At 39.7% G+C, this 27,248-nt stretch overlaps 1 protein-coding gene across 1 annotated transcript in view; it reads left to right on the forward strand.

Moving 5' to 3' along the window:
- LOC132825062 (sodium- and chloride-dependent GABA transporter 2-like) overlaps nt 1-26,856 on the forward strand; it is a 67,138-nt gene extending 40,282 nt beyond the window's left edge. The window contains exons 6-13 of the mRNA XM_060840069.1: nt 1,698-1,832; nt 6,802-6,905; nt 7,122-7,246; nt 16,789-16,901; nt 17,814-17,951; nt 18,878-18,980; nt 20,469-20,569; nt 26,656-26,856. Of these exons, the coding sequence (XP_060696052.1) occupies nt 1,698-1,832; nt 6,802-6,905; nt 7,122-7,246; nt 16,789-16,901; nt 17,814-17,951; nt 18,878-18,980; nt 20,469-20,569; nt 26,656-26,856 (1,020 nt within the window). The remainder of the gene's footprint in view (nt 1-1,697; nt 1,833-6,801; nt 6,906-7,121; nt 7,247-16,788; nt 16,902-17,813; nt 17,952-18,877; nt 18,981-20,468; nt 20,570-26,655) is intronic.
- The last annotated feature ends 392 nt before the right edge of the window (nt 26,857-27,248 follow it).

Raw genomic sequence — 27,248 nt, forward strand, 5'->3', positions numbered from 1 at the left:
AGGAGTCCAATCAATTTATAAATGGTAAAATATTTCATTGTGCATTTTCATTTGATCAACAGTGGGCCTGCGATAAGAAGTTATTACTACTATTATCGATATGACTTCTTTTGTCCTTCATTTTCATTAAAGTGTCACATGACTGAAGCCGCACATTCAAAAGAAGTTGAATTAAAGGACTGAGACAGGAAGGATGGCTGTGTTGATATTTGGGTGTGTTGGTCGGTGCATTACGGAGTGGCGTCCAAATGCAACCTTGCAGCAGAGAAGCGATTAGCAGCTGTTGATATGATTCTAATTTGGGATTTCGAGATCGCTCCCATTCTTTCCCGACTCTACTTTAAAAAGTTTATTTTAAGCTCTTACTTTTTTTCTTTGAAGCCAGTAGACGTCCCCTAAAGCATTAACATAAGAATAGGTTATGTTATGAAGTTGAAGGCATGTACTGTATCTTTAAGAGAGAGTGAATGCAGGCACCTGTCATGTGACTGACTGTAGGCATAAAGTGTACTGGACAATTTGAAGGTGTAACATTTGAGCTGTAACTCAGATACTAAGTTGTTTTCACAACAATTCAAATTCAACCAATCAGTTTAAATTTTGTCTCAATATACTCAAACCCAATCAAATTTTAATTTTACAGTTTTGACAACATTAAACCAATGAGATGATCCAATGTTTTGGGGTAGAAAAAGCAGGCATTTTGGACAGTTATGAGAAAGTGAGGACTGCAGATGTTGGAGCTCAGAGGCGAGAATATAGTGCTGAAAAAGTACAGCAGGTCAGGTAGCATCTGAGGAGCAGGAGAATCAATATTTCAGGCATAAGCCCTTCGTAAGACATCCCAAAACATTGATTCTCCTGCTCCTTGGATGCTGTCTGACCTACGGTGCTTTTCCGTAGAGCACTACACTCTCAATTTTAGACAGTTAGCCAGAGACAACGAGCACCTACGGCCATTGTCAGACTGCCTGCAGACCCTCTTTCTAAAAGGTACCTTTTTTTACATGAAACATCTTTGCAGCAGAAGACTGAAGAAGACCAGGGGAATCTGCAAACAGAGGAAGTTTGACACCTGAAGATGACAACTGGTTTTGAAAATTGATTTGCTGTAACTTTAATGGGGACTTTATTGTTAGTATATTTTTATAAGGTGGGAGGTGGATAACAAGTTTTTAAGAGAAAGGAGACTTACAGTTGTAAATTATTGTTATTTAATGTTATCTTATGGAAATAAAGAATAAATTGTTAATTTTTTTTAATAGCAGAATTTAGTAGTTCTCTGTCATTCATACTTTAGCAGATTGCAAGGTGAGGTAAGCTTTTCTGTGTGTTTGGTTTAATTAGCAGAAGAGTTTACCCTGTGTTGTAGCAGCTACATTTAGAGCTGGTGCTGGCTATATTCAGTAAGTCACAGTCTCTCAATAGAAGCTTCAGACAGCCATTAGACCAATTATTTGAATTTAGGATTCATTTGGGAATGTGGGAACTTGACAACCTCTGTTCCTGGCATTGCACTGGCTTGGAAACTCTCTTACCACTGTACTCATTTGGATCGGTAAGCAAAGACTTTTGGCTTGGCAGCAGTATCTTGTTAGATGACAATATCAATTATGAAACTAGAGCATATAACAGTGTGAAGGAGCATGCAGAAATGAAGTTAGCTATGATTTCTGTTCTGTTTATTTGCTTTTCAGGTTGTATACTTCACTGCTATCTTCCCTTACGTGATGCTTTCCATTCTTCTCATCAGAGGATTAACTTTGCCAGGTGCTGCTGAAGGAGTTAAGTTCTATTTATCCCCTGATATTTCCAGGCTAGCTGACCCTCAGGTAATAGGTCCAAAAACATGTCATTATCATATTGTTATTTGTGGGAGCTTGCTATGTATAAATTGGTTGTGTTTCTTATGTTACAACAATGACTGCATTTCAGAAACTGGCTGTCAAGTTCTTTGTGAGATCTAGCACTTTTGAATATATTCTGTGTTGTTGGAGTAGTGTTAATGACTCATGAAGATTGCTAACCATAAAACAGTCTAACTTTATTACACCATAATTACTGGTAGGGGAACAGTCTCTTACATTAACTTCTTTCCATGGTACTTCCTCTAAGTGTCCCAGATCAAATGGTTACATATCTCTTTCTGGCAAGAATCAGAGACTGTTGTAGTTAACCCTTTATGGCAATTTGCTTAACATACTCCATTGTACATCTTCACCAAGTATCTGTTCAGATTTCAATGTTCTATAACATTCTGGAAACCCAGTGCATCACTCTCCTAGTGTTTCTGTGCATCTAAAGTCTCTTAGCCTCTCTTTGTTCTCTTAGGTAATTCTCTCTCTTTCATGTTCTCTTGTTTTTCCTTCTCTTTATCCTCAGTTTCTTTTAAAAATTCTTGCCTCTGTACCACTTAACTGTCTGTGGTTTGACTAACCTGTGGTACCTCTCACTTTCGTATTTAGAGAATAAAATGTTCTTTTCTGCTATTGGTTCTCTGGACTCAGTTGAACAGAATTCAAACTGGAATCATCTGCTTCAATGTCTTCTTTCATCGATGCTTATTTCATCAACTCTGATTCCCACTCTGCTGCTCAGTTGTATCAAAGCTTTTCTGGGTTTTATTTTAGTACTGCGTTATTCTGTCTTGACCATGTAAGATTTTAGGTGTGATCATTTTTCCAAATCTGACTGATTTCTGACTCAAACCTGTTCTCCCTGTTGAAGATCTGATTGTTTCAATGTTGTTATTTTATGATGACTATCAGTTTTCCATTTGCTTACTTTCCTCTCTTGCTTGTACTTTTTGTTTGACTTGTGGCATCAATGTATGTTGAAGGGTATAAATCTGTTTTTGAAACTGTCTTTCAATGATTATCTTGCAAAGGTGACGATCTGTAACTCAAGAACACCAGTTAGCAATGCTTTTTTGTTTAGGAATGCATCTATAGTTTTGACTTCCCTTTCAGATTAGTTTCCATTAGCTTTAATGAACTTATGTGAATAAATCCAAATAATTCTGTAAACTTTGAAGCTCCATGTTCACTAATTGTGTGTTGTTATCTGTTATAATATTAGGAAATGCATAAATTACTTTCAATGTCCTTATCACTGCTTCAGATATGTGACCATGCAATTGTTTCACCTTAATCCACCTCAACTAGTAATCCACAATATTGTGAACATGTTCTTTTGTGCTCAAATAATCCATTATGTGGGATTCCCATGGTATTAGAGGAAAAATCAGTTCATTTATGGTTCTTTTGATTTCTGTCTCTGAATGATACATATAACATGCCCAGCTATCATTTCTTTCCATGGGCTTCAGGAGACCTAGCCTCTAAACTGAATACCATGCTTGAAATCTGTGCACAGTAATATGCAAATGACCTTTTTCATGTATTGTAAGATCTCAAGTGTCAATGCTGTCCCTGTATCTATCTCTCTGTCTCTGTCTTTCTCTCTCTCTGTCTCTGTCTCACACTCACGTGAGAGGTCATGGCTATAGTCCTCTAAGATTATGGTTCTCCAAGAACCTTCAACTCATTGCAAGATGCATAAATAACTCTCTTTTTTAACCACAATTCAGCATCTGAGAAAAGCTAAAACCATTGCACCAGAATTTACTTTAAAGCAAGTATTGTATCATTTTCACAGGGTCTGTGCACTGTAATAATTTCAATTAACAATATCGTGTGAGTCTTTGACATTGTGAACACTTTTTTTCCTTTTTAAACTTTCTGTTTGAATGTTCTGCCTATTCTTCTTCTGTAATACTTTGCTTGAAAATGCCCTTCTTTACATCAATGCCATTGCATGTCTTTGGCTTGATAATTTTCCACACCAAGCAGTTAGATTGGATTGCCACTATCAATTGCTTTTGTGTAGGACACATCTCCTCGTCTCTTCTTTTTTTTAAATGTTTGACAAGTTTAACTGTCTGTGTTAGCTTCAAAATTTGGACCATCTCCCTCTATTTGGCCCATTTGAGGCTCTGAAGTGCATTTAGCCCAAGGTGAGCCCCCAAACCACCCCCCACAGCCTCGCATATACCATGACCAGTCCATTTGACCTGTACATCGCTGGACACTTCAGACAAAGATGATTTGCCTTTGCTAACATTAAATCTTTTCAGAACTGCAAGCTACCTGATAACGTATCATCCATTACTCTGACCACTATTTCATTGCAAATTATCTCCTCTTTCAAATTACTATAATCAGTCTTCTGCTAATCCGCACAAATCATGAATAAATACACTGATATTTACCCCATATCTCTGAGTATGTTTTTTGAATTTTTGCATTATTGTGATATGTTCTTCCTGAGATTGAAATGTGTCTACAAAACATCAATATTTTTTGGTAAATGACATTGATTCCCAGATCAAAACTGAAATGGTATGACCACAACAGTCCCTCATTGTGTACAAAAGTGGACTGACCTGTTCACAATCTATTTTTTTTGCTGCTAGACCCCAAAATTGAGTGGATCGCTTGTACAAATTTGGTCATGCTTCAGCCTGATTCAGGTTTGCAACTTTCTGGAAACTCTACAGTACAAGTTTTCCATCACTGCTTGCCATCATTTACTAATGTGTTAGTTTGGGTGGGAGCAGTTTCAATAATTGCTCAAAAATCCCAGCTATCCATAAACAGTCTGTTATCATTGAACTCTATTTACAGTTCTGTGAACATTCTCTTGCACAAGCTTCTTCCATGTTACTGTCTCTAAGACTCTCAGATCATTTAATTTGATTTATTGTCACATGTATCTAAATACAGTGGAAAGCTTGATAATGAGCAGTACAGACAGATCATAGTAAGCAAGGATATAGAGTGGAAAAAAAACTTGGACAGAGGCATGCAGATTACACCATACAGGGTGTACGCTAGGCAAGGTCAACATGAACATCAACATTATTTGAACTTAGAGTCCATTCAGCAGTCTAATAATGGCAAGGAAGCTCATCTTGAACCTACTGGTGCATGTGTTCAAGCTTCTGTATATTTTGTCTGATGGAAGAGGTTGTAGGAGAGCATTACCAGAGCATTACCAGGGTGGGCCTTTGATGTTGGCAGCCTTTCCATGGTAACGTGCTGTCCAAATGGAGTCCATGGTTGGGATGTTGGCTTCTGTGATGGTCTGGCTGTGCGCACAGCCTTCTTTGGTTCTTGTGGTTACAAAAGTTCAGAGACAGCAGTTATAACTAGCCTGAGGGTTTTGTTTTGGAGAAGTGTCGATCAGTGCCTGAGGTTGTGCACTTTACACCTCCCCAGCATGGCAACAGTGAAGGGTGTTGTGCAACCCCATTGGATGCTTTGAACCCAGTTCATGAGCCCATTGACCAAAGATCACAGAATATTCTGAAAGGTGCAGGATGAGGGGAATAAAAATACCCAACTGTATGCCACCCCCTTGTGAAGACTCACAGCATGACTTGTGGCAGAAGATCATATGGCAACCAAGAACCCAGGAGAAGATGCACCCTGATGTGCAAGACCCACCTTGATGGAAAATAGCCAACCCTACATCAGAAAGGAAAGTGATTCCATTAGCCCAATTCAAATTTGTGGATTGTTATTGGTCATATCCTTTCGCACACACAGTTTGATAGAGAGTAAATATTATGGGAATTTGGAAAATGATCACATGACATTTTTAATTTGGAGAATTTAACTAACAATATTGAGTTGAACTGCAAACTGAATTCTGTGTCCCTCTGTCCATCTCACTGACAAGAGTACTTGGGTAAAGTGTTTTAGTACGTAAGCTGTTCGAGGTATCCAAAGCACGAACAACACCTTGGTAGGAATATGTGGAAAACCAGCAAGTTTTATTAATTGTTGGTTATTCTTGTTATTTTGCAGTTGATGTTACAAAGACACATGCCTTGATTTCAAATTTTGCATCAGCGCCATAAAAAGCTGGTGACAAATTGTTTATTTTCAACAGTGGTTTCATCTGAGCCTTCAACATTAGCTCAAGCTGATTCAGTTGTATCTGTTTAATCTGTTTAACTTTAAGCTAATCTCCTGGTACCATATAAAACTGCTCACTTAAACCTATTTTGGGTGGAGCAAATATTAAACAGGGCAATGCCCACAGTGTATTAATTTGTTAAATAGACATAAAAATATTTGTAACTGAAAGAGATAACAGCTGTGAAATTCTACCAAGACTATAGCAGGAAACCCAATCATTCTTTTAAGATCTCAAGGCAACTCTCCCACTAGTTGGGATCTCATTTCAGTCCCTGTAAAGAAGGCACTTTAGCTATAGTAGTAAAAGGTAATGAATCCCAAAAGGGATGGAGCTATTACCTAAGCAGTCAACTTGCCCGTTCATTTTTTTCACTTTTGTGGGCTGACTTTCTATTATCAGAACAGCAGCACAATTATCAGATCATTCAGGAAGGTTGACTGAAACATCTTATTAACATGACTCATCCAGGCCACAGATTGAATTGGTCATATCCCTGTTTAATTTGGGACAGACTGTTGGTCTATCCCTCGTGAATCTATAAATGAAATAGACTATATAGAGTTTGTACTTGATTATTCTACAATGGAATGAATGTTTGAGTCAAAGATGAGAGAAATTGTGCTCATTATTCACCAGTTCCTGCATTGAACTCAAAGATTTTGACTGCTGTGAAACTTAATTTTGCCTGAAACTTTTTTTTACTGCACTGTTAATTTAAGAGGCATTTTTATTTGTATGTGTTAATGAAACTGATAATTGTTCACTTCTTTTCGCCTATATGTTCACTTCCACATGTTCACTTCTTTTCATCTTCAGGTATGGATGGATGCTGGTACCCAGGTCTTGTTTAGCTTTGCTGTCTGTTTGGGTGCCCTCATTGCTTTGGGGAGCTACAATGACTTCAATAATAACTGTTATAGGTATTCTACTATTTATGTAATGTCATTTCCAATCATCCTATAATGTTTCTTTAGTTTGGAATATAATGAAGATTAATTTCATTTCTAGGACACCTCAGCTATCCCTGAGTTAATATTGTGAAAAAAGAATTTATTTTTGTTCATTATTTCATTCTTACCACCAAAATACTGTTTATAAAGCTATACAGGTCAACTAATTTTATTCCTTCTTCTTAGAGACTGTTTGTTCATGAGTGCCTTGAATAGTGGAACCAGCTTCATATCTGGGTTTGCCATCTTTTCTGTCCTTGGATTTATGGCACTTGAGGAAGGAGTGCCCATTTCTGATGTGGCTACTTCTGGTATGGAGAATTCCCTTTTGAAATTCAATGTTAATGCAATATTTATCAGCTTTATTTGGCTTAGGAGTGAGGATACCAGAGTATAATAATAGAGAAATAATGTTTAAAAATGAAATAGTTACATATGCTACAAGAGTATATGGCTAAAGCAACATCATACTCATTGATTTTAAATCATTCATTTTGGATGGAGCTAGATCTAGATGGTTAAAACTCCGAAGAGGCGAGAATCTTATTCACATATTCAAGTTGGGATCAAGGATCTGATGCTGATTTGAAACCTACCTGCCCTGCTGTCAACAGCAGGAACTTCAGCTGGCCTCAGAAAATCTACAGTATACTTCAACAGACATCTAGCTTGTGTAGTCGAGCCTTTGACAGCAGGTAGTGGCAGTGAGAGACAATTCAGTTCAGAGAAATGCATTGGCTCAACTGGAAGAGGCTTGAGGTGAGGGGGAAGAAAAGCCAAAGATGAAAAGTTCAGAATAGGGCAGCTGGAAGCTTCTGATAGTGGCCAAAGAACCAGCAAGGGGAAGTAGAGCACGCAGTTCTTAGATACCTAGGTAGGCTGATTGGCAGCACTCCTGGGTCTGGGGAAGCTCAGTGAAGAATGAAAAGCAGGGCTGCAGCAGCAGCCTGAGACTGGTGATTTAAGGAACCAAGACCACAAATATTGCAGAGCTACTGCAGGTGGCCAGAGAGCTGAGAATTATAATGGGCAAGGCAAAAAGCTGCAATAGAGTTAGATGGATCTTAGCATGGCCTTTGTGTTTAAAAGGCTAAGAAGAAGGAGATCCCTTTTTTGTCTGGTAGACAAGATTATCTGTATGACATAGTTACGGGAAGTTAGCAGTAGAAACTCCATCAACTGATTAGATATAAAGAGTTAATCTTTACAGTATCATGGTAGACTTGCAACATATCAATTGTAAATAGTTTGTTCCACAAAGCTACACTTTTCTGTTAATTCTGTTAATTGCCATGGAATAAAGAAACCATGCTTTATAATCTTCATGTAGTGCATAGGTTTAATTTGCTTGTTTATACTTGAATTAGATTATTTGTTGCTATTTGAATGATAACAAAGTGCTCTCATTTAGTTAGACTATAGAGTCTAGATTCAGTGACACTATCACTACACCACCATCTATCCTTACCATAATCCTTCAGTAAGACTCTTTTGAATGGCTAAAGCATGTGAGGTAGAGGGAAGCTGTGGCTTAATTAGGGACTATTAGTTGCCCATGATTAGCAACCTTCAGGCTATTAGGCCTGACAGAGTCCAGTTACAGACTACAATAACTGTTAGAGCTTAATTTAACATTCTTTGCAAATCATGGATTCAGGGATCACAAAACTTCAAATGTGCTGTCATCCTTAGAAATGCTCTCATGTTCAATCATTATTGCGAAAGCCTCCCCTCTACCAAGTATAAACGTAAGTAAAACATACGCACAAACCAGGAATTCTTTATTGCCTGACAATGAATCTTCATAAATATTAATGGAGATGGATAAGTGTAAAAGTGCAGAGCAATCTTATACAATGATATTCATCCAATGTTACAGGTCCACCTGGATACTGTTGTAGCGATTACTCTTGATTTCTAATCAGTAATTTTCCTACTCATCTTGAGGAGGACAGACTTTAGGATATCTGGCATCTGACTAAAGATCTATGAAATCACTCTCTTTTCTAATGTGCAATGAGGAAGGGTTTGTAGAACCCTGATGTCTCCTGACCTCAGTATAAAGAAATCTAAGGTCTAGACCATTCCAGATGCCATAAGCCCTGCAGGAAAGAACCATCTTCAGTGACGATTGAAATGACCATTTTATAGTTGCCTGTAGTTGACATTATCCTTTAGACTGTACTCAGTTCAAATAAGTTATAAATCACCTATACACTATGCTATAGAACTCCCCTAGTAGATAGTCAAATGCATGCATGATTGCTGATGCACATAAATGTAGTTCGAGACAAAAAAACCCTACAGATGCTGGAATCCAACATAGACAAGCAGGAGGCAGGAAGAGAACAGCAAACCAGGCAGCATCAGGAGATGGAGAATTTGACATTTCAAGTATAACCCTTCAGGAATGGAGGTGGGGTTGGGGGAACTGCAAATAAAGAGAAGTGGGGGGAAGGTTATGGGCGGAGAGAGAGGCAGTGTGGTGAAGTAGTGATAGGTGAATACAAGTGGTAGATATGACCTAGTAGATCATTAAGAGGAATGAAACCGGTATCAACCTACTTCATATCGTCCTTCCAAGTCGTATCTACCATCTGTCTTAACCCATCAGTACCTCTCCAGTCTGCCCCTCTCCCCACCCTTAACCCTTCCTCCACCTTGTCTTTATCTGCAGCTCACCTACACCCACCTCCATTCCTGAAGAAGGGTTATACCCGAAATATTGACTTTTCCACCTCCTGATGCTGCCTGGTTTGCTGTGCTCTTCCAGCCTCCTGTTTGCCTATGATGATGTACATAACCTCTGAAATCTAACCACATTAGCCGATGGCCTTCTATTGAACTATTTTTTGAGCAGTCCTCTCTACCTCCACCAACTCTTGTCCATGTGTGTTTAGTGAATCATCCAATGCAGACTTTATTATCTTATTTTTGATATAACAAAAGGGTTGTAATTTTTGTGCTGGTTCTTGGCAAGGAGAAAGATGGGACAAGCAAAACCAGAACTCTCTGAATGATGAGAGAGAGAGAATAAGATGAAGCAGATGATAAGGAGCATGTGACAAATGCCAGGTTAATGATATAGTACAAGTGACAGCTAGACTGAATATAATAAGTTCAGAACAAAAATGAAAAAGAATACAGAAGCAATGGGAGAATCTGAGAAAAGACAGGTAGCTGACATAAAAGAACCCAATATCACCTATATCCATATAAATAATAAGGGTAGAAAGCAAGAGACCAGTGGGGGAGGGAGTGCAGTCACTGACCAAATCTACACATGGATGTAGTGGCCTTGACTGAGGAGCTAAATAAATACTTCTAACTGTTTTTTAAGAAGATTCTACACAACTGATAAAGGGTCATTTGAAATGGTTGGCTGTACCAAAACTGAATAAATCACTAGGTCCAGATCAGCTGAATCTGAGGGTGCTGAGGAATATAAGTTGGAAATTGTAGAGGTACTTGTCATAATTTTCCATTCCTCCTCAAATCCTCATCAAAGAACTAGAAAATTGCACATATTATATCATTATTCAACAAAGGATCTAAAGATAACCCTACAAGAATGGACCAATCAATTTAATCCTCATGATGTGACAGCTTGAAGCTGTGATAATTATTATGACAAACATTTAGCTTTATATCCAGCTAAGCTGCTTAGTTAAATGATGAAAATAACCATTCCCTCAACATTTAGTACAGGATCATCAAAGTGTGGATTGGCACAGTGGTACAAAAAGAAGCCTTTGCCACAAGCCAGGTTGTACAACACAACTTGTCTGAAACAGTCAGCATAAATATATGATAAACTCAACTCTTTCCATTTTGTGCACTGAAATATACATACCCCTCAAAAAAATGGCAAATGACTACCAATAGTGAACTCATTGCACACAATGTCTTGAAGATTTTCAATTCTGGATACTGTTAGGACGGTTCTACCGTCCCCGTGTTCGTTTCGGAGGAATGAGACACCGGGTCAGATTCTAAGAAACAGACAGCTTTATTTGAGAGAGAATCGAGTTACAGCAAGGTATCAGGCTTGCTGGAGAAGGCGTTCTGACTATTTTTTAAATTTGTCTATCCTTTTGTTCTCTCACATTCCAGAGTTACATCCTTATTTGGTAAAAAGCAGAATTTTCGTATGTGATTGGGTCTCGCCTGATAACGTTCTATTACCTCAGTTTGAGCTACGTGTATCTAGACACGGCTCTAATGTCCTGTTATCTCTCACCCTCCCTGGGGCCTCTTCAGGCTATGCCATCAGCTTTTCAGTCTGTTCTTAGTGTAACATAATGGCTTACTGTTGTCTAGTGAAGCTAACAAGTTCCAGACTTGCTAATACTACCTTACGTGAGCACTACCTAACAATAAAGTTTCTTACACTACCTAACCTTAATAATGGATCCCAACAATATGTTGCATTTTTATTGTATCAAAGATTCACCTGATCATGCCAGGTAGTGTATATTGTGAATACCATTGCTCCAGTGATGGCCATTGTGCATGATCATATTTGGAAGAAGAATCACTGAACTCATAACATTCACTTTATTTGCTCTCCACTGCTGCCAGACCTGGTGAATTTCTCCAGTAATTGCTGTTTTGGTTTGGTCAATCTCTGGTATCAAGATAACAATGAGGACCAGGAACATTAGAGGCAACCATCAGAAACCTTGTACTACACTGTGAAGAGATCACCTAACTCTCTGACAAAGGATGTCAGCCAATAGACTGCACAACTTTGAACCACTGTGTATGTCCATTGTACATCAGAACCATGTGAAATTATTACTCGGTAGACAAGTGGAAAAGCTACCCTGTTAACAATCATTGATACTTTCAGGAGTATGTTATGCAGTACTCACAAAAAGGGAAGATTAAAGATGGCTATAATTGGCTTGCTGAAAACCAGTTACTCAAGCTGAATCAAACACCAGTCCTGAGGAAGGATCACTGGACCTAAGACATTAACTTCTCTACACAGATGTTGTCTGACTTGCTTAGCTCTTCCAGCAATTTCTGGTTTTGTTTCTGATTTCCAGCCCCCACAGTTCTTTTGGTTTTACTCAAGCTGCAAGTTGGACAGAAAGTTGGCTTACAACACCAGACTGATGGCACAGGCAAGCCAGTACAAATTGTTGATGTGCTCGAAACCAAGATTTTAGAAAGTACAAGCACCAAATGATGCTGTAGTGTGATGAAACAGAAGGAGACCACAAACAGAAAGACCAAACATGATTTCTTATGACGGAATCATGCTCTAAGATGGAACAGAAAAGAACCTTAACCAGCATGCCAAAACTATGTAGCTGCCTTCAGCAAGAATCACCTAAACTAAAGCTATATGATAAGCAGACTGTCAATATATTTTAGAGATCTGTAAACTGAATGTAAAATGAAACAAAAACAGAAATTGCTGGAAAATCTCAACAGGTTTGGCAACACCTCCAACAATCATTGCATTCTGGAGAAGTTCCAGAGGAAAATTGCTAATGTGATATCCCTATTCAAAAATAGGTGTCAATGAAAAGCTGATTAGTCTAACATCTATTGTCGAAAAGTATTAAAATCAATCATTAAGGAAGTAATAACAGCACATTAGGAAAATCATGATCTAATCAAGCAGAGTTAGCATGGCTTCATGAAAGTGAATTGTGTCTGACTAATTTATTAGAGTTTTTGGAGGAAGTCTCAACCAAAGTGAATAGCGGGGAATTAGTAAATGTGTTGTTTGACAAAGTTAATTTATAAGCTAAGAGCCCACAGTGTTGGAGATGGTATAGATAGAGAATTGGCTCATTGGCTAGAAGTGTCAAGTGGGGATGAAGGGTTCACAAGGATGTTACTGGGACTGGAGGTTTGAGTTCTAAGGAGAGGCCGGATAGGCTGGGAGGTTGAAGGGTAATTTTATAGGGGCTTATAAAATCATGACGGGATTGTTAAGGTGAATGATAGGCATCTTCTCCCGAGGGTAGGGAATTTCAAGACAAGGGGCAGAGCTTTAAAGTGAGAGAGGAAAGATTTAAAAGGGGCCTGGGGGCCAACTTTTTCACACAGAGGGTGATGCATATGTGGAATGTATTGCCAGAGGAAGTGATAAATGCAGGAACTGTTATAATATTTAAAAGACATTTAGACAAGTACACAAATAAAAAAAGTTTAGTGGGATTTAGGCCAAACACAGGTAAATGGGATTATTTTAACTTGGGGAAAACTGGTCTGCATGGCCAAGTTGGACTGAAGAGTCTGGTTCTGTGCTACATGATCCTGACACATGACCAAAGGGTTCCAGAGGGATGAGTGTTGGGACTATAACTGTTTATACTATATGTTCATGATTTGGAAGAAGGAAGTAAATATACTGTAGCCAAATTTGCAGATGACACTAAAATAGGTGGAAGGCAGGTTGTGAGAGTGATACAAACTGTTCACAGAGAGATATCGATAGGTTCAGTAAGTTGGCACATGTTGGCAAATGGAGTATAATTTGGGAAAATGTGTAATTATTCATTTAGAAGGGAAAACAAAAGAGCAGAATATCAATTAAATAGAGAAAAGCTGAAGAAAGTTGCAACATAAAGGGACTTTGGGATATTTGTGCATGAAACATAAACGTAGCACAGAGGTGCAGCAGGTAATCAGAATTAGAATTCATATTAGGTGTTGTAGTCATGTAAACTGAAGTGTAGGAATACAGGAATACACTGAAAAGTGTACACTGTTGCCATTCTCTGGTGCCATCAAGCTCCTTCCAGGACTCCAGGCCTGTGGCTTGATCCGGGTGCCTGCATGAAGATATGACTTAAAGAAGACTTTAACATCTGGATGTTTCTGATTCCTTTTGGCTTTGTTTCCTTTATTTCTGCTATATATTTTAGTCAAATGTGTAACCAATCAGGAAGACTAATGGAATATTGGACTCTATTTACAACACCAGACTGATGGCACAGGCAAGCCAGTACAAATTGTTGATGTGCTCGAAACCAAGAATGTATGAGTAGGAAATTCTTACTGCAACAATCCAAGATGCTGGTGAGATCATACTTGAACTACTGAGAGCAGTTTTTGTCCCCTTATTTAAAGTAAAATATAATTTCATTGGGGGCATTTCAGAACATGTTCGCTATGGTGATCTTTGGTCTGAAGGGATTATTTTAAGAATAAAGGCTAAACTGGTCTACTCCCTGGAGTTTAGAAGAATGAGAGGTGATCTCATTGAAACATATAAGACTCTTGAGAGGCTTGACAGGGTAAATGCTAAGAGGGTCAGATGGCTTTGTCTCGGAATAAAGGGTCACCAGTTTAAGACTGAGATGTGGAAGAACTTGTTCTCTGAGGGATACAGATTTTTGGAACTCCTTGCCACGAAAGAACAATGGGGGCAGATTGCTTGTGTACATTTAAGGTTGAGGAATATTTTTGATAGTACGGTATCAGGGGTTACAGGGGAAGGGCAGGAAACTGAATATCACATTAGCCATGATCTTATTGAATAGTGGAGCAGGTTCGAGGGCCAAATAGCCAACACTTGTTCCTATTTATTATTGTCTTATCTGTGGAGAGAGAAACAGAGCTAATGTTGTGAGTCCAATGACCGTCCTTCAGAATCCAGAACCTTCCTCTTTCCACAGATGTTGACAGTCCTGCTGAGTTTCACCAGCAATTTCTGTCTTTGCTTGTAAATTAATTGCAATATGTTAAAATACATGAAAACACAATGTAGTTTATTTTGTAATTTGTTAGATTCTTTAAGGCCAAACCTTTTGTCTAGGAAAAAAGGTGATGTTGTAACATGACAGCCCTGTACTTTTTAAGGAAGAATGCTTTAAGCTACGAGGAGAGTGTAAGGACTGCAGATGCTGGAGATTTGCATCAAAGAGTGTGGAGCTGGAAAATCACAGCCAGTCACGCAGCATCTGAGGAGCAGGAGAGTTGATGTTTCCAGCATGAGCTCTTCACCAGGAATGTGGGGTGTGCCCAAGGGGACTGAGAAATAAATGGGAGGAATGCAAAAGTTAGATGAACATGAGGAGTGATGGTGATAGGTCGGAGTGGATAGGTAGGAAGGAAGCTGGACAAGTAGGACAGTTCAAGAAGGCGGTGCAGAGTTGGATGGTGGAATCTGGGATAATGTGGGGGGAGAGGAGATGAGCAAAGTGGTGAAATCGACATTGATTCTGTATGACTGGAGTATCCCAAGATGGAAGATGAGGTGTTCTTCTGAGCAAGTTCGAAAACCACAAAGGGATCAGTTCCATGTTTTACTTCTCTTTTCAAGGCATACTGGGGGCTCAGGGTAAAACATTCCACTACCAAAGAGATTCCCTGCAGTGTCAATAGCATATCTGTCCTCTTACAGAATATTCAGAACATCTCAGTAGGGAGGAAGCTGACTGAATCTTAGAGAAGGAATCTATTGGAAGTACACATGTGAATTTCTCTGCAGCCTCAGGCAAAGGTATTTGTCCTCCTCAGACAAGACTGATAACCTTGGCCACAACCTTGTTAAACTGCCTCCTGCTCCATTATCTTGCTTCCCCTCTGTATTAGCATAGGTATATGAATCACCCATTGAGAACAGGCAAAACCCTTCTGTTTTAATCTCGTCCCATCAACACATGATCATGAAGAATACATAATCAATCCCTGTATTCATTCACTCGTTATCACAGGATATCAACATTTACCGGACCTTGTAAAATTATAATTACCCACCTTAAACAATATGACAACAATCAACCATGTGACTTATAGACCTTTTGTATTATTTCTATTAAAATGGATTGTCTTTGTGTGTAGAGAAGAGATTCGCAGAGAAGTGTCACCACAAGTAGATGCATGACTACTTTTGGGGACATTGAGAATCTCTTGTCCACTGTCCAATAATAAAGTATCCACTGTTGTACTGAAACTTGTGTCGTCCGGATTTGTGGAACAAAATCTACATCAACACCTCCTCCAGACACTGCCTCACCTGGATATACGTAGTATTCCCTTGACTTATTGAGCAATCTGAAGTAGAAGTGATACGTGCAAGATGTATTTAGGTCCCTGCACATACTAACTATACTCTTTAACTTCAAATTAAGAACCCATATTACTATTTCACAATCCCCACAAATATCTAAAAGGAGAATGTAACAATGATCAGGGATGTAATTAACTGGATTAATTAGGGAAGAGGATCAGAAATGAGTTAGTAGAAATAGTACATGAAACTAATATGATTGATGTGTTTCTAAACCGAATTCCAAAAATATTTTATAAAGTCTCATACAATAGATTTTCTGCAAAATTAAAACTGATGGAATAAAAGTGAAAATGGGATCGTGGATATCAAGATTGTTGAGTGACAAGGGCTGACTGTTATTTCTCAGACTCACAGTTGTTATGTAGTGAATGTCCACAGGGATCAGTACTATGATCATTGCTTTTCTTGATTTATATTAATGATTTAAACCTGTATGTGCAGGGCAAAATTCGCAAATAACACAAAACCCAGAAGGATTGTGAATTAAGAAGAGAATAGTGATAATCTTCAAAAGGACTGAAACAGGTTGGTGGATCTGATGGATGTGTGGCAGTGAAGTTCCGTGTGAATAGAGGAATACTACATTTAGTAGGAAGAATGAGGGGAGGCAGGTACAGAGATACCTGGCTTAAACATGCACAAAGTTTTGAAATTGGCAAGGCAGCTTGAGAATGTCATTAAAGCAGCAAATGGGATCCTGAGCTTCTTAAAGACAGCCAGACTACAAAAGCCAATAAATAAGCAAGAAGTTTACATTTTACTTCTTGTTAAATTTTGTTTTTTTTCTAACCCCTCTGCCTCTATCTCTTGTAGGTCCTGGTCTAGCTTTCATTGTCTATCCAAAGGCAATTACATTGATAGCTTTCCCTCAGCTTTGGGCCTGTTTGTTCTTTATCATGATTATCCTCCTGGGGCTGGACAGTCAGGTACTGCTTAAAAAGTTGTAAGAACTAAACTCTGCTTTGTCTTTTCCTAAACAGGGAAGACATTAGACTGAGTTAATGAATGCAAGTTTTTTAATGACAGTTCACTTTATTACTTTTCAAAATAACTCTCAATGTTTATTTTTTGAACTGATTAAAATAAAGCTTTAGAAGGTTACTTAAAATCTTTAAAAGGTATTAAGAGTTAATTATGTTAAATTGTTTAATGTTTGATGACACTGACCTTTGTACATGTTTCTGGCGTTGCTGATCCTGTCACAGTCCAAGTACTGGGATAGATTGGTTTTTGGAACAGGTGAAGATCAGAGGTGTAGGATTGAGTCAAAGGGCCAAAAGTGAGGGAGATTAGAGGTTGGGCTCAGAGGATGGTGCAGCAGTGAGGAAGATTGAGTTTGAGGTTGACAATTGGCTATGTCAGGATTAGAAAACTCTGGGTTTACTCTGTCCACGGAGCAAAGGTCAATGTGATTTATGGTTTTGCTAGAGTAAATGGGAGGGTTGATGACCAAAGGACTCAGGTTTATGGTAATTGGCAGAAGAACAAGAAGATGATGAGAATTTCTTTGACAATGTGTTGTGTGATGAACTGAAATGCATTATTTGAAACTGTAGTGTAACTAAATTCAGCGAAGCATTTTAACATTAAATTAGTTATTAAAACTGAAAAGGATCATCTGCAGGATTATAGGAACAGAGTAGTATAGTGAAGAGATTTGAACAGCAAGCTAATATAGGTGCAATAGATTAGTGTTCTTTTATGCTGTAAGACTCCCTGAATCAAAAGGATATCCAAAAACTAATTCTAAAATCTTACCTTTAGATAATTGAAATTTATGTGATCCTTGAAATTTTGTTTTGTTCAGTTTTCTGCTTGGTAATTAGTTCTTGTTTTAGTTTGTAGGTATAGAAAGCCTGGCAACAGCAATATTGGATATGTTTCCTGAGATTTCCCAAAGAAAATATTCCAGGATGATAGTTATCATGGGCATCTCAATCTTTTCATTTGCTATTGGTCTATTAATGCTGACAGAGGTGAGAAGTTTTTTTTCTTAATGTCTCGAATAAACTGAGATTGAAATTGTGTGCAAGCTCAATCTGTCGGTTTGGGTAAACTGTAACAGCTTGAAGGTTCCAAACTAAACTGGCATCATGATTGTCCTTTCTCGACCACAATTTGTAAATACAGCAGTATATTGGTCAAATTTCCAGTAAGGAAATTTTAGTCGGATTTCTACAGGTCTTCTTTCATGAGTCTGGAACTTTGGCTGTTCTTCTCACTTGGATAGAGATTAAGACTGGCCCCCGCCTCCATGTTGGGGACCCTGACTGGTCAGCCCCACCCCAGCTCGATGTCGGGGACCCTAACCAGTCACTCTGCTCACCTCCATGTTGGGGACCCTAACCGGTCACTCTGCTCACCTCCATGTCGGGGACCCTGACCGGTCACCCCACCCCACCTCCTCCCTATGTCGGGGACACAGACTGGTCACCCCCAAATCGCCTCCATGTCGGGGACAATGACTGGTCACACCCAAACTGCCTCCATGTTGGGGACCCTGACCAGTCACTCCGCTCACCTCCATGTCGGGGACCCTGACTGGTCACCCCAGCTCCCCCCTCCGCCTCACAAGCCCTGACCTAACCCCCCACACCCACCCCACCTCCAAGTGCAGGATGAAGGTCTGTTTTTCTGTTCTTAAATGTTTCCTGCTTTGGAAGATCACAGTGAAGTTTTAATTTCTGAGTTTGTTGAAAAGTACAAAATGTCTAAGAATAAAAATTCCAAATGTTACTCCCTTAGCAGCAAGAAGGTTTAGTCGACATTTTAATTTGCATTATATTTTTTCAGAAGGAATAACTGATTTGAATTCAATTGTTTATTCTTGTCTTCCAGTTGAAGTATGGTAGTCTTCGTGAGATAGAACCTGTGACTTTTATTTCTGATTTTTTTTCTTCAGGGTGGGATATATGTTTTTCAACTTTTCGATACCTACGCAGTCAGTGGAACATCTATTCTGCTCCTGTCATTGTTTGAAACAACCTGTGTCAGTTGGGTATATGGTATGTATATGACTTTAGACACATGACAGAACATTACAGGCTGGTATCAAAAATTGATTATGACTGAGGGAGGAGATACTGTGACCCTGATTTTAATTCTAAGTGGGCTTTGGGTGGGTGCTTTATTTATTGAGAACAGCATGTGTCATAAGCACATTTGCTTCCTCAACCAACCATATTCATAGAATTCCAACAATGGAATCTGCTCATTCTGCCCATCAAGTTCACACTGAACCTCTGAAGAGCATCCCACGTAGATCCACCCGCTCCTATTCCTTTAACCCTGCAAATCAATAACACTATGGGCAATTTAGCATGGCCAATCCATCTTACCTGCATATTTTTGGACTGTGGGAGGAAACTGAAGCATCCAGAGGAAACCCATACAGAAATGGGGAGAATGTACAAACTTCTCACAGTCAGTGGTTTCAGAAGACCCTAGTAGAAACACAGATAATTTGACTCCTCAAAAGATCCAGGCTCTTCAAGTTATTGTTGATGCAGAGATTTCTATATATTAGCCCACTTAACATATACCACAGAGCCTCATGTGCTGAATGAGACAGATATCTGGAAGTTTACTAATAACGGATTATATCTCAGATTTGCACTAGTCTGGGCTTCATGCTTGCTTATATTGGTATTACATTAGACATTTAGTTGACTGACTAACTGTCTGACCTCTTGTCAGCCCAATTGTGGCTATCAGACTGGATGACCAATAAACTTACAGTATATAAAGTAGATGAGAACATTTATAGGATGCTGCCATTTATCTGTCTTAAATATGTAGTGCCTCTCTGTGATCTTCAATAATACCAAAATTGTTGTGTGTATGTTGTTAAATTTTAGGGATTAGAGAATAGATGTAAAGGAACTAGTTACTCCTTGCTGCATTAAATAACATGTAGACAAATTGTAGCTGCTTCATGGATTGCTGATTGTTCCCAAAGAGAGTTAATCCCCCAGTACAATTTTTATTTGGTTTTAAGGCTTTCAGCATTGTTCATTATGGAATTCTTACGGTAAAGCTGGAAACTGTAATGATAAAGTGCCAAACTTTATATTTTGTTCAGCGTACAGATTCCAGTTTTCCAAACTTCTGAAGCTAACAGACAAATATTCATTGCTTTATACAAGTGGAATTAATACCCATCCGTGAATTTTCCACTATCAACATGCTAGGGTTATCATTGACTAGGAACTGAACTGGACTAGTCAGGAATGTGTTGGAATACTCCCCACTTGCCTGGATAACTGCAGCTCCAACAACACCTAAGAAGCCTGAGACCATCCAGGACAAAACTGCCTGCTTGATTGGCACAACATCCACAACATTCTCATAAATAGTCTCTCCATGACTTACGTTCAATAGCAGCAGTGTATGACATCGACAAGATGCACGGGAGATTTCATATTAGAATATGAAATATCATGTCATAATCAGGTTATAATCAAACTAACTGTACACTGTATTTTACTGTTCAGGTGTCAACCGTATCTATGACAACATTGAGGCAATGATTGGATACAGGCCCTGGTCATACATGAAGTGGTGTTGGCTCGTCTTTACTCCTGGCATATGTCTTGTAAGCTTCTCATTTCTTCCAATTTCAGTCCAAATAGTTATATAAATGAAAGCACGTCAGGTAAGGTTTCAATTATGTTACAAATTTTTTTTCACAATGTAATACATCTAAAACTGTTCAAATAGGTACAAAGGTTTGCAGAATTGCAAATACAAATGGCCATCCATGTCAAAGTGACTTTCTGCAATTGTTCGTACTAGCCATTCACTTTAATTATAATGGAAAAACTCATTTTCTCATTACCAATTCCATTCCTCTTCCTGTCTGAGGTTGAAACAGGTTGTTTGTGGTCTTGGCATCATTTTGACTCTGAAATGAGCTTCCACCCCAGCAGCCCACTGTTAAGATTGCCTATTTCTTTGTTTGTTACATTGACCAACTTTGTCTCTATCTCAGCCCACGTTTTCCTGGGGCAGTCATCCATACCTTTTTTCCCATTGTACTTCTCATATCATGTAGGGAGCAAGTCACAGATCCTATAGGGCATCTCCAATACCCTATAAAAGGGTCGAAAAGTTATAAAGGACAATTTGGTGTTCATGATAAGGGACTGCTTTTGCCAATGCATAAGTGGCAGGGAGAGTGAATAAGCACTCAGCAAACCAGACTCTGAACAGGAATAGGTCTTCTCCAGCGTACTGGGGCAGTACAGCCAGGGAAAGGTTGCTCTAGACAATTGGACAGAGTATGCCCAGAAGGTAGGTTCCAGCTATTAATGGATATAACTGTCAGATTCTGGAGCCAATATTGTTGAAGAACAATTAGGAATTATTAATTCAAACTCAACCATCTTCCGTGAAGAGATATGAACCATGGTATTAGAGTATTAATCTGGATCTCTTGATTACTAGTCCAGCAATGTTTTCACTATACTGCTACCTATTTGGGTCTGCTAATTTCTCCAGTCAGTAAATGTTTTCCAAAAGTCTTGCTGCTATCCCCCTCGTTGTTTATTACAATTTAAAGTTTTATCATCTGCAAACCCTGCAAAATTTGGATTTCATCAAAACAAGCCATCAGGAGATGCATTAATGGCAGCTTCATCAGCCGCACTCACAAGATAGTGCAGAATGTCACCTAAGCACAACACAACACCATCCATGCTCTCAAGACCAATTGCAACATTGTCATCAAGCTAGCAGACAAAGGAGGAACCATCGTCATACAGAATAGAGTGGACTACTGCAAAGAAGTGTAGCGACAACTGAACAGCCTGGAGAACTACAGACAAAAACCTGCCGATCCAAACAAAGAACACGGATGAAGGGCTTATGCTCGAAACATCGAATTCTCTATTCCTGAGATGCTGCCTGGCCTGCTGTGCTTTGACCAGCAACACATTTGCAGCTGTGATCTCCAGCATCTGCAGACCTCATTTTTTACTCAAACAAAGAACAAACCTGTCAACTCAACAGACTGATCAAGACTTTTGATCCAGCCCTTCTGAGTACCCTAAGGACTCTCATCCTGTGTGCTTCTTGCATAGGTGACGTCTGCTGCCTTCCAAAGATACACAAAGCCAACACACCTGGACACCTCATCATATCAGGCAATGGAGCCCTCTGTGAGAATCTCTCTGACTATGTTGAAGGTATTTTGATACCCATTGTGCAAGGAACCCCAAGCTTCTATCATGGCGCTCTAGATTTCTTACAGAAACTCAGCACCCATGGGCTAGTCAAACCAGGAACATTTCTTGTCACAATGGGCATTTTGGCACTGTACACAGCATGACCCACAATGATGGCATTGCTACAATAGCCTCAGTACTCAATACTAATAACTGCAAATAAAGGCATCATCCTACAACTCATCTGCTACACCCGCAACCATAACTTCTTCATATTCGACAATCAGTTCTTCATCCAGACACATGGAACAGGTTTGGGGATAACATTTGCCAACATTTTTATGCACACATTCAAATAAGACACCTTTGCTCACTTTGGATCTTCAACCAATGTTATACACCAGATATATTGACAACATTTTCTTCCTTTGGACTCATGGTGAGGAATCACTGAAACAACTACACAATGATATCAACAAGTTTCATCACAGCATCAGACTTACCATGGGTTACTCTTCAAAATCGTTTTTCAATGTATGTATCTCTGTCAAGGACAGACACCTCAGTATCTCACTCTACCACAAGCTTATAGGTACCCTCACAATGCTGCACTTCTCTAACATCCACATTAAACATGTTGAAGAAGCCATCCCCTATGGACAAGCATTGTTCAGATGAGGAAGAACATGATGGACATCTAAAGATGCCGAAAGACACCCCCTTAAAAATGGCATTCGATGCGCAACTCATCAATCGCCAGTTCTGACATGCTACAGCAAGAAACCACAACGACCTCCTTAAAAGAGACAGGATACAACCAGTCAAGTACCCTTTATCATACAGTATTTCCCCAGAGCAGAGAAATGGAACCATGTTTTTTGCAGCCTTCAACATGGCATCAATGATGACGAATGTCTCACCAAGATTATCTCTACACCCCCACTTCTTGCCTTCAAACAACCACCAAATCTTGAACAGACCATCATTCACAGCAAACTTCAGGACAACATTAAGCACAACACCACACAAATCTCTGCAAGACATGCCAGATCATCAACATGGATACTACCATCACAATTGAGAACACCACCCACCATGTATGTGACAGATACTCATATGATTCTGCCAATGTTGCATACCTCATATGCTGCAGGCAAGGATGCCCCGAGGCATGGTATATTGGTGAGACCATGCAGATGCTACAACAATGGATGAACGGACACTGCACAACAATCGCCAGACAGAGATGTTCCCTCCCAGTCAGGGAACACTTCAGCAGTCAAGGACATTCAGCCTCCTATCTTTGAGTAAGCTTCTTGGCCTTCGAGATACGCAGAATCACCAAACAGAATGTAATAGCCAAGATGTGAAGGTGATCTTGGGTTCATGTCACGCTACACGTGACCCCTATCATACTGTTTTAGACAATAGACAATAGACAATAGGTGCAGGAGTAGGCCATTCTGCCCTTCAAGCCTGCACCACCATTCAATATGATCATGGCTGATCATCCTTAATCAGTATCCTGTTCCTGCCTTATCTCCATAACCCTTGATTGCACTATCCTTGAGCGCTCAATCCAACTCTTTCTTAAATGAATCCAGAGACTGGGCCTCTGGGGCAGAGCATTCCAATACAGCCACTACTCTCTGGGTGAAGAAGTTTCTCCTCATCTCTGTCCTAAATGGTCTACTCCGTATTTTTAAGCTGTGTCCTCTGGTTCGGCACTCACCCAGCAGCAGAAACATGTTTCTTGCCTCCAGAGTGTCCAATCCTTTAATAATCTTACATGTCTCAGTCAGATCCCCTCTCAGTCTTCTAAACTCAAGGGTATACAAACCCGCTCGCTCCAGTCTTTCAGTGTAAGGTAATCCCGCCATTCCAGGAATTGACCTTGTGAACCTACGTTGCACTCCCTCAATAGCCAAGTATCTTTCCTCAAATTTGGAGACCAGAACTGCGCACAGTACTCCAGGTGTGGTCTCACCAGGGCCCTGTACAGCTGCAGAAGAACCTCTTTGCTTCTATACTCAATCCCTCTTGTTATGAAGGCCAGCATGCTATTAGCCTTCTTCACTTCCTGCTGTACCTGCATGCTTATCTTCATTGACTGGTGTACAAGAACACCCAGATCTCTCTGTACTGCCCCTTTACCTAAATTGATTCCATTTAGGGTAGTAATCTGCCTTCCTGTTCTAGCCACCAAAGTGGATAACCATACATTTATCCACATTAAACTGCATCTGCCTTGCATCTGACCACTCACCTAACTTGTCCAGGTCACCCTGTAATCTCCTAACATCCTCATCCCCACCCAGCTTAGTATCATCAGCAAATTTGCTAATGTTATTACTAATACCATCTTCTATATCATAAACATATATTGTAAAAAGCTGTGGTCCCTGTACTGATCCCTGTGGTATCCCGCTGGTCACTGCCTACCATTCCAAAATGGAGCCTTTTATCACTACTCGGCTTCAGCACCAGCTGTTCTAAGAATCCATCTCTGAGGCACTCCACAAAGTCTCTTTCTTGAGGTCCAATACCATCCTGATTCTCCCAGTCTACCTGCATGTTGAAATCCCCCATAACAACTGTAGTAACATCTCTGCGACAAGCCAATTTCAGCTCCTGATTTAATTTGCATCCGACATCCAGACTACTGTTTGGGGGCCTGTAGATAACTCCCAAGAGGGTCTTTTTACCCTTAGTATTTCTCAGCTCTATCCACACTGACTCTACATCCCCTGATTCTAGGACCCCCGCGCAAGGGACTGAATATCATCCCTTACCAACATGGCCACCCACCCCCTCTGCCCGCAGTCTGTCCTTACGGTAGCACGTGTAGCCTTGAATGTTCATTTCCCAGGCCCTGTCCACTTGAAGCTACTTAGTTTAAACATAGCTGTGTTGCAGTAGCAAACCTGCCTGCCAGAATGCTGGTCCCTAACCTATTAAGGTGCAAACAGTCTGTCTTGTAGAATTTACCACAAAACATACCCCAGTGATCCAATAATTTAAATCCTTGCTTCCTGCACCAGTTCCCCAGCCACACGTTCAAGTCCATTATCTCCCTGTTTCTGGCCTCACCAGCCTGAGGAACTGGAAGCAAACCAGAGATAACCACCTTGGACGTCCTGCTTTTCAGCCTTCTTCCTTGTTCTCCGAAGTCTCGCTGTAGTATGTTCCTCCTCATCTTCCCGACATCATTTGTGCCGACATGTACCACCACCTCTGGTTCTTCACCTTTGTCCTTGAGGATTTTCTGCACTCTGTCTGTGATGTCTTGTGTCTGTTTTGTATCTGTAATATCTTCCTTCCTGTCCAATTTTGACACCATCACCTTGATAACTTATTCTACCTTAATTAGTTTGTAAAGTTTTTGATTACTTGTTACTTTGGTTAGACTCTTGGCATAAGAGTCTTTATACCCATATTATTCCAGTCTTTTGATTTGTCTCCAGCTCCACCCTGGCTTTATTTTCTTGTAGTTATCTCGCTGCTTCAATTAGTCAGATTACAGGTCATCCCTTCACTTGCAATTTAACTATTGGCACTTTACTCACACTATCTGACGCTCTGCAGAGACCTATTCTTCAATCTATCGACAGTCCGCTCACACCATTTGTATGATCTTTTGATCTCTCTGCTTATAAATTCTGTGTCTGTTTGCCTTTCCTCACTTCACCTGCCGAAGGGGTAGCGCTCAGAAAGCTTGTGATTTCAACTAAACCTATTGGACTGTAACCTGGTGTCATGTGACTTTTGACCTTGTCTACGCCAGTCCAACACCGGCACCTCCACATTCTGAGGGACACCACTGTGTACTTTCCTCCAGCCTGATAAGCAGCTGTTCACCACTACCTTCTTGCCCCTTACCTGATTTTGCATCTGTTCTGCCTCAAACCCTTCAATCTCACGAGATTGCTAACAAAGTTTTTTACGTGGTACGTCATCAAAAGCCTTTGGCAAGTTCAGATGCACTCCTTCATCTGCACTACCCTCATCCACCTTCAAGGTTACTTCATCAAAGAACTCAGTCAAATTGTTTTGAGAGGAAAATTCAGGCAAGTTCCAAATGATGGCTGATTGATCCCATTAAATTCCAGTCAAGGTGGGTATGGTTTAAGTTGCCCCCAAAATGCTTATTTTCTCTTGGCTTTTTTTTGTTTGAAATATATAATTTATTTTCTTTCATTTTTCTTTCTCTCTGTATCACATGATATGGCTTGAGGGCAAGCTTCCAAAGCTAATTCAATGATATCAAATAACCGACTGGCAAGGTGTATGTTGAAGTTACCTCTGCAAGTCATTTGGTTTCATTTTTGTAAACTCCTGAAGTAGACAAGTTGCTGACCTCTGATTCTGTCCTGGCCAGGATCAGTAACATTGCCATACCTCACATTGAACTCCAAATCCTCTCTCTTCCTTCGTAGTTCCAATGTGCTTTCTCTTCAATTTGCCCTTCTGCATAATGCATCACAGCTGGTAACTTCTTCGTGTCCTTTTCTTTCAGGGTACTTGTTTTTTCTCACTGATTAAATACAGCCCTCTCAAATACAACAAAACGTATGTATATCCAATATGGGGCTATGCTTTGGGATGGTTTCTTGCAATCTCCTCCGTGTCATGTGTTCCTTTTTGGATGCTTTATAAGATCTGCACGACTGAAGGCACCCTTAAAGAGGTAATGCATTATTTTGTTTATAGACTTTGAATGGTAACAATTACTAACTGTGCTAAAACCAGGATTATGTCTGATTGTATAAAGTTACAAATCACACAACATCAGGTTATAGTCCAACATGCTAGTGCTTCCAATTAAACCTGTTGGACTATAACCTGGTGTTGTGTGATTTGTAACTTTGTACACCCCAGTCCAACAACCGGCATCTCCAAATCATGACTACTATGTCTGAATGGTATGTTATAAAAGCCTATACGTGTCACAATCAGCATGGGTTCAGAAAGTCCTCAGACTAGGATGATAACTTTAGGATTGACATATTCGCTGATACTGTCCAGTAATGACAGCATTTCATGAGGTCGAAATATTACCATTAATTTTCCGGTGTTTTCATGGGATACTCCTTCTCATTGAGCTAGCAA

The sequence above is a fragment of the Hemiscyllium ocellatum genome, chromosome 19 (genome assembly GCF_020745735.1).
Source record: "Hemiscyllium ocellatum isolate sHemOce1 chromosome 19, sHemOce1.pat.X.cur, whole genome shotgun sequence".
Classification (NCBI taxonomy): domain Eukaryota; kingdom Metazoa; phylum Chordata; class Chondrichthyes; order Orectolobiformes; family Hemiscylliidae; genus Hemiscyllium; species Hemiscyllium ocellatum.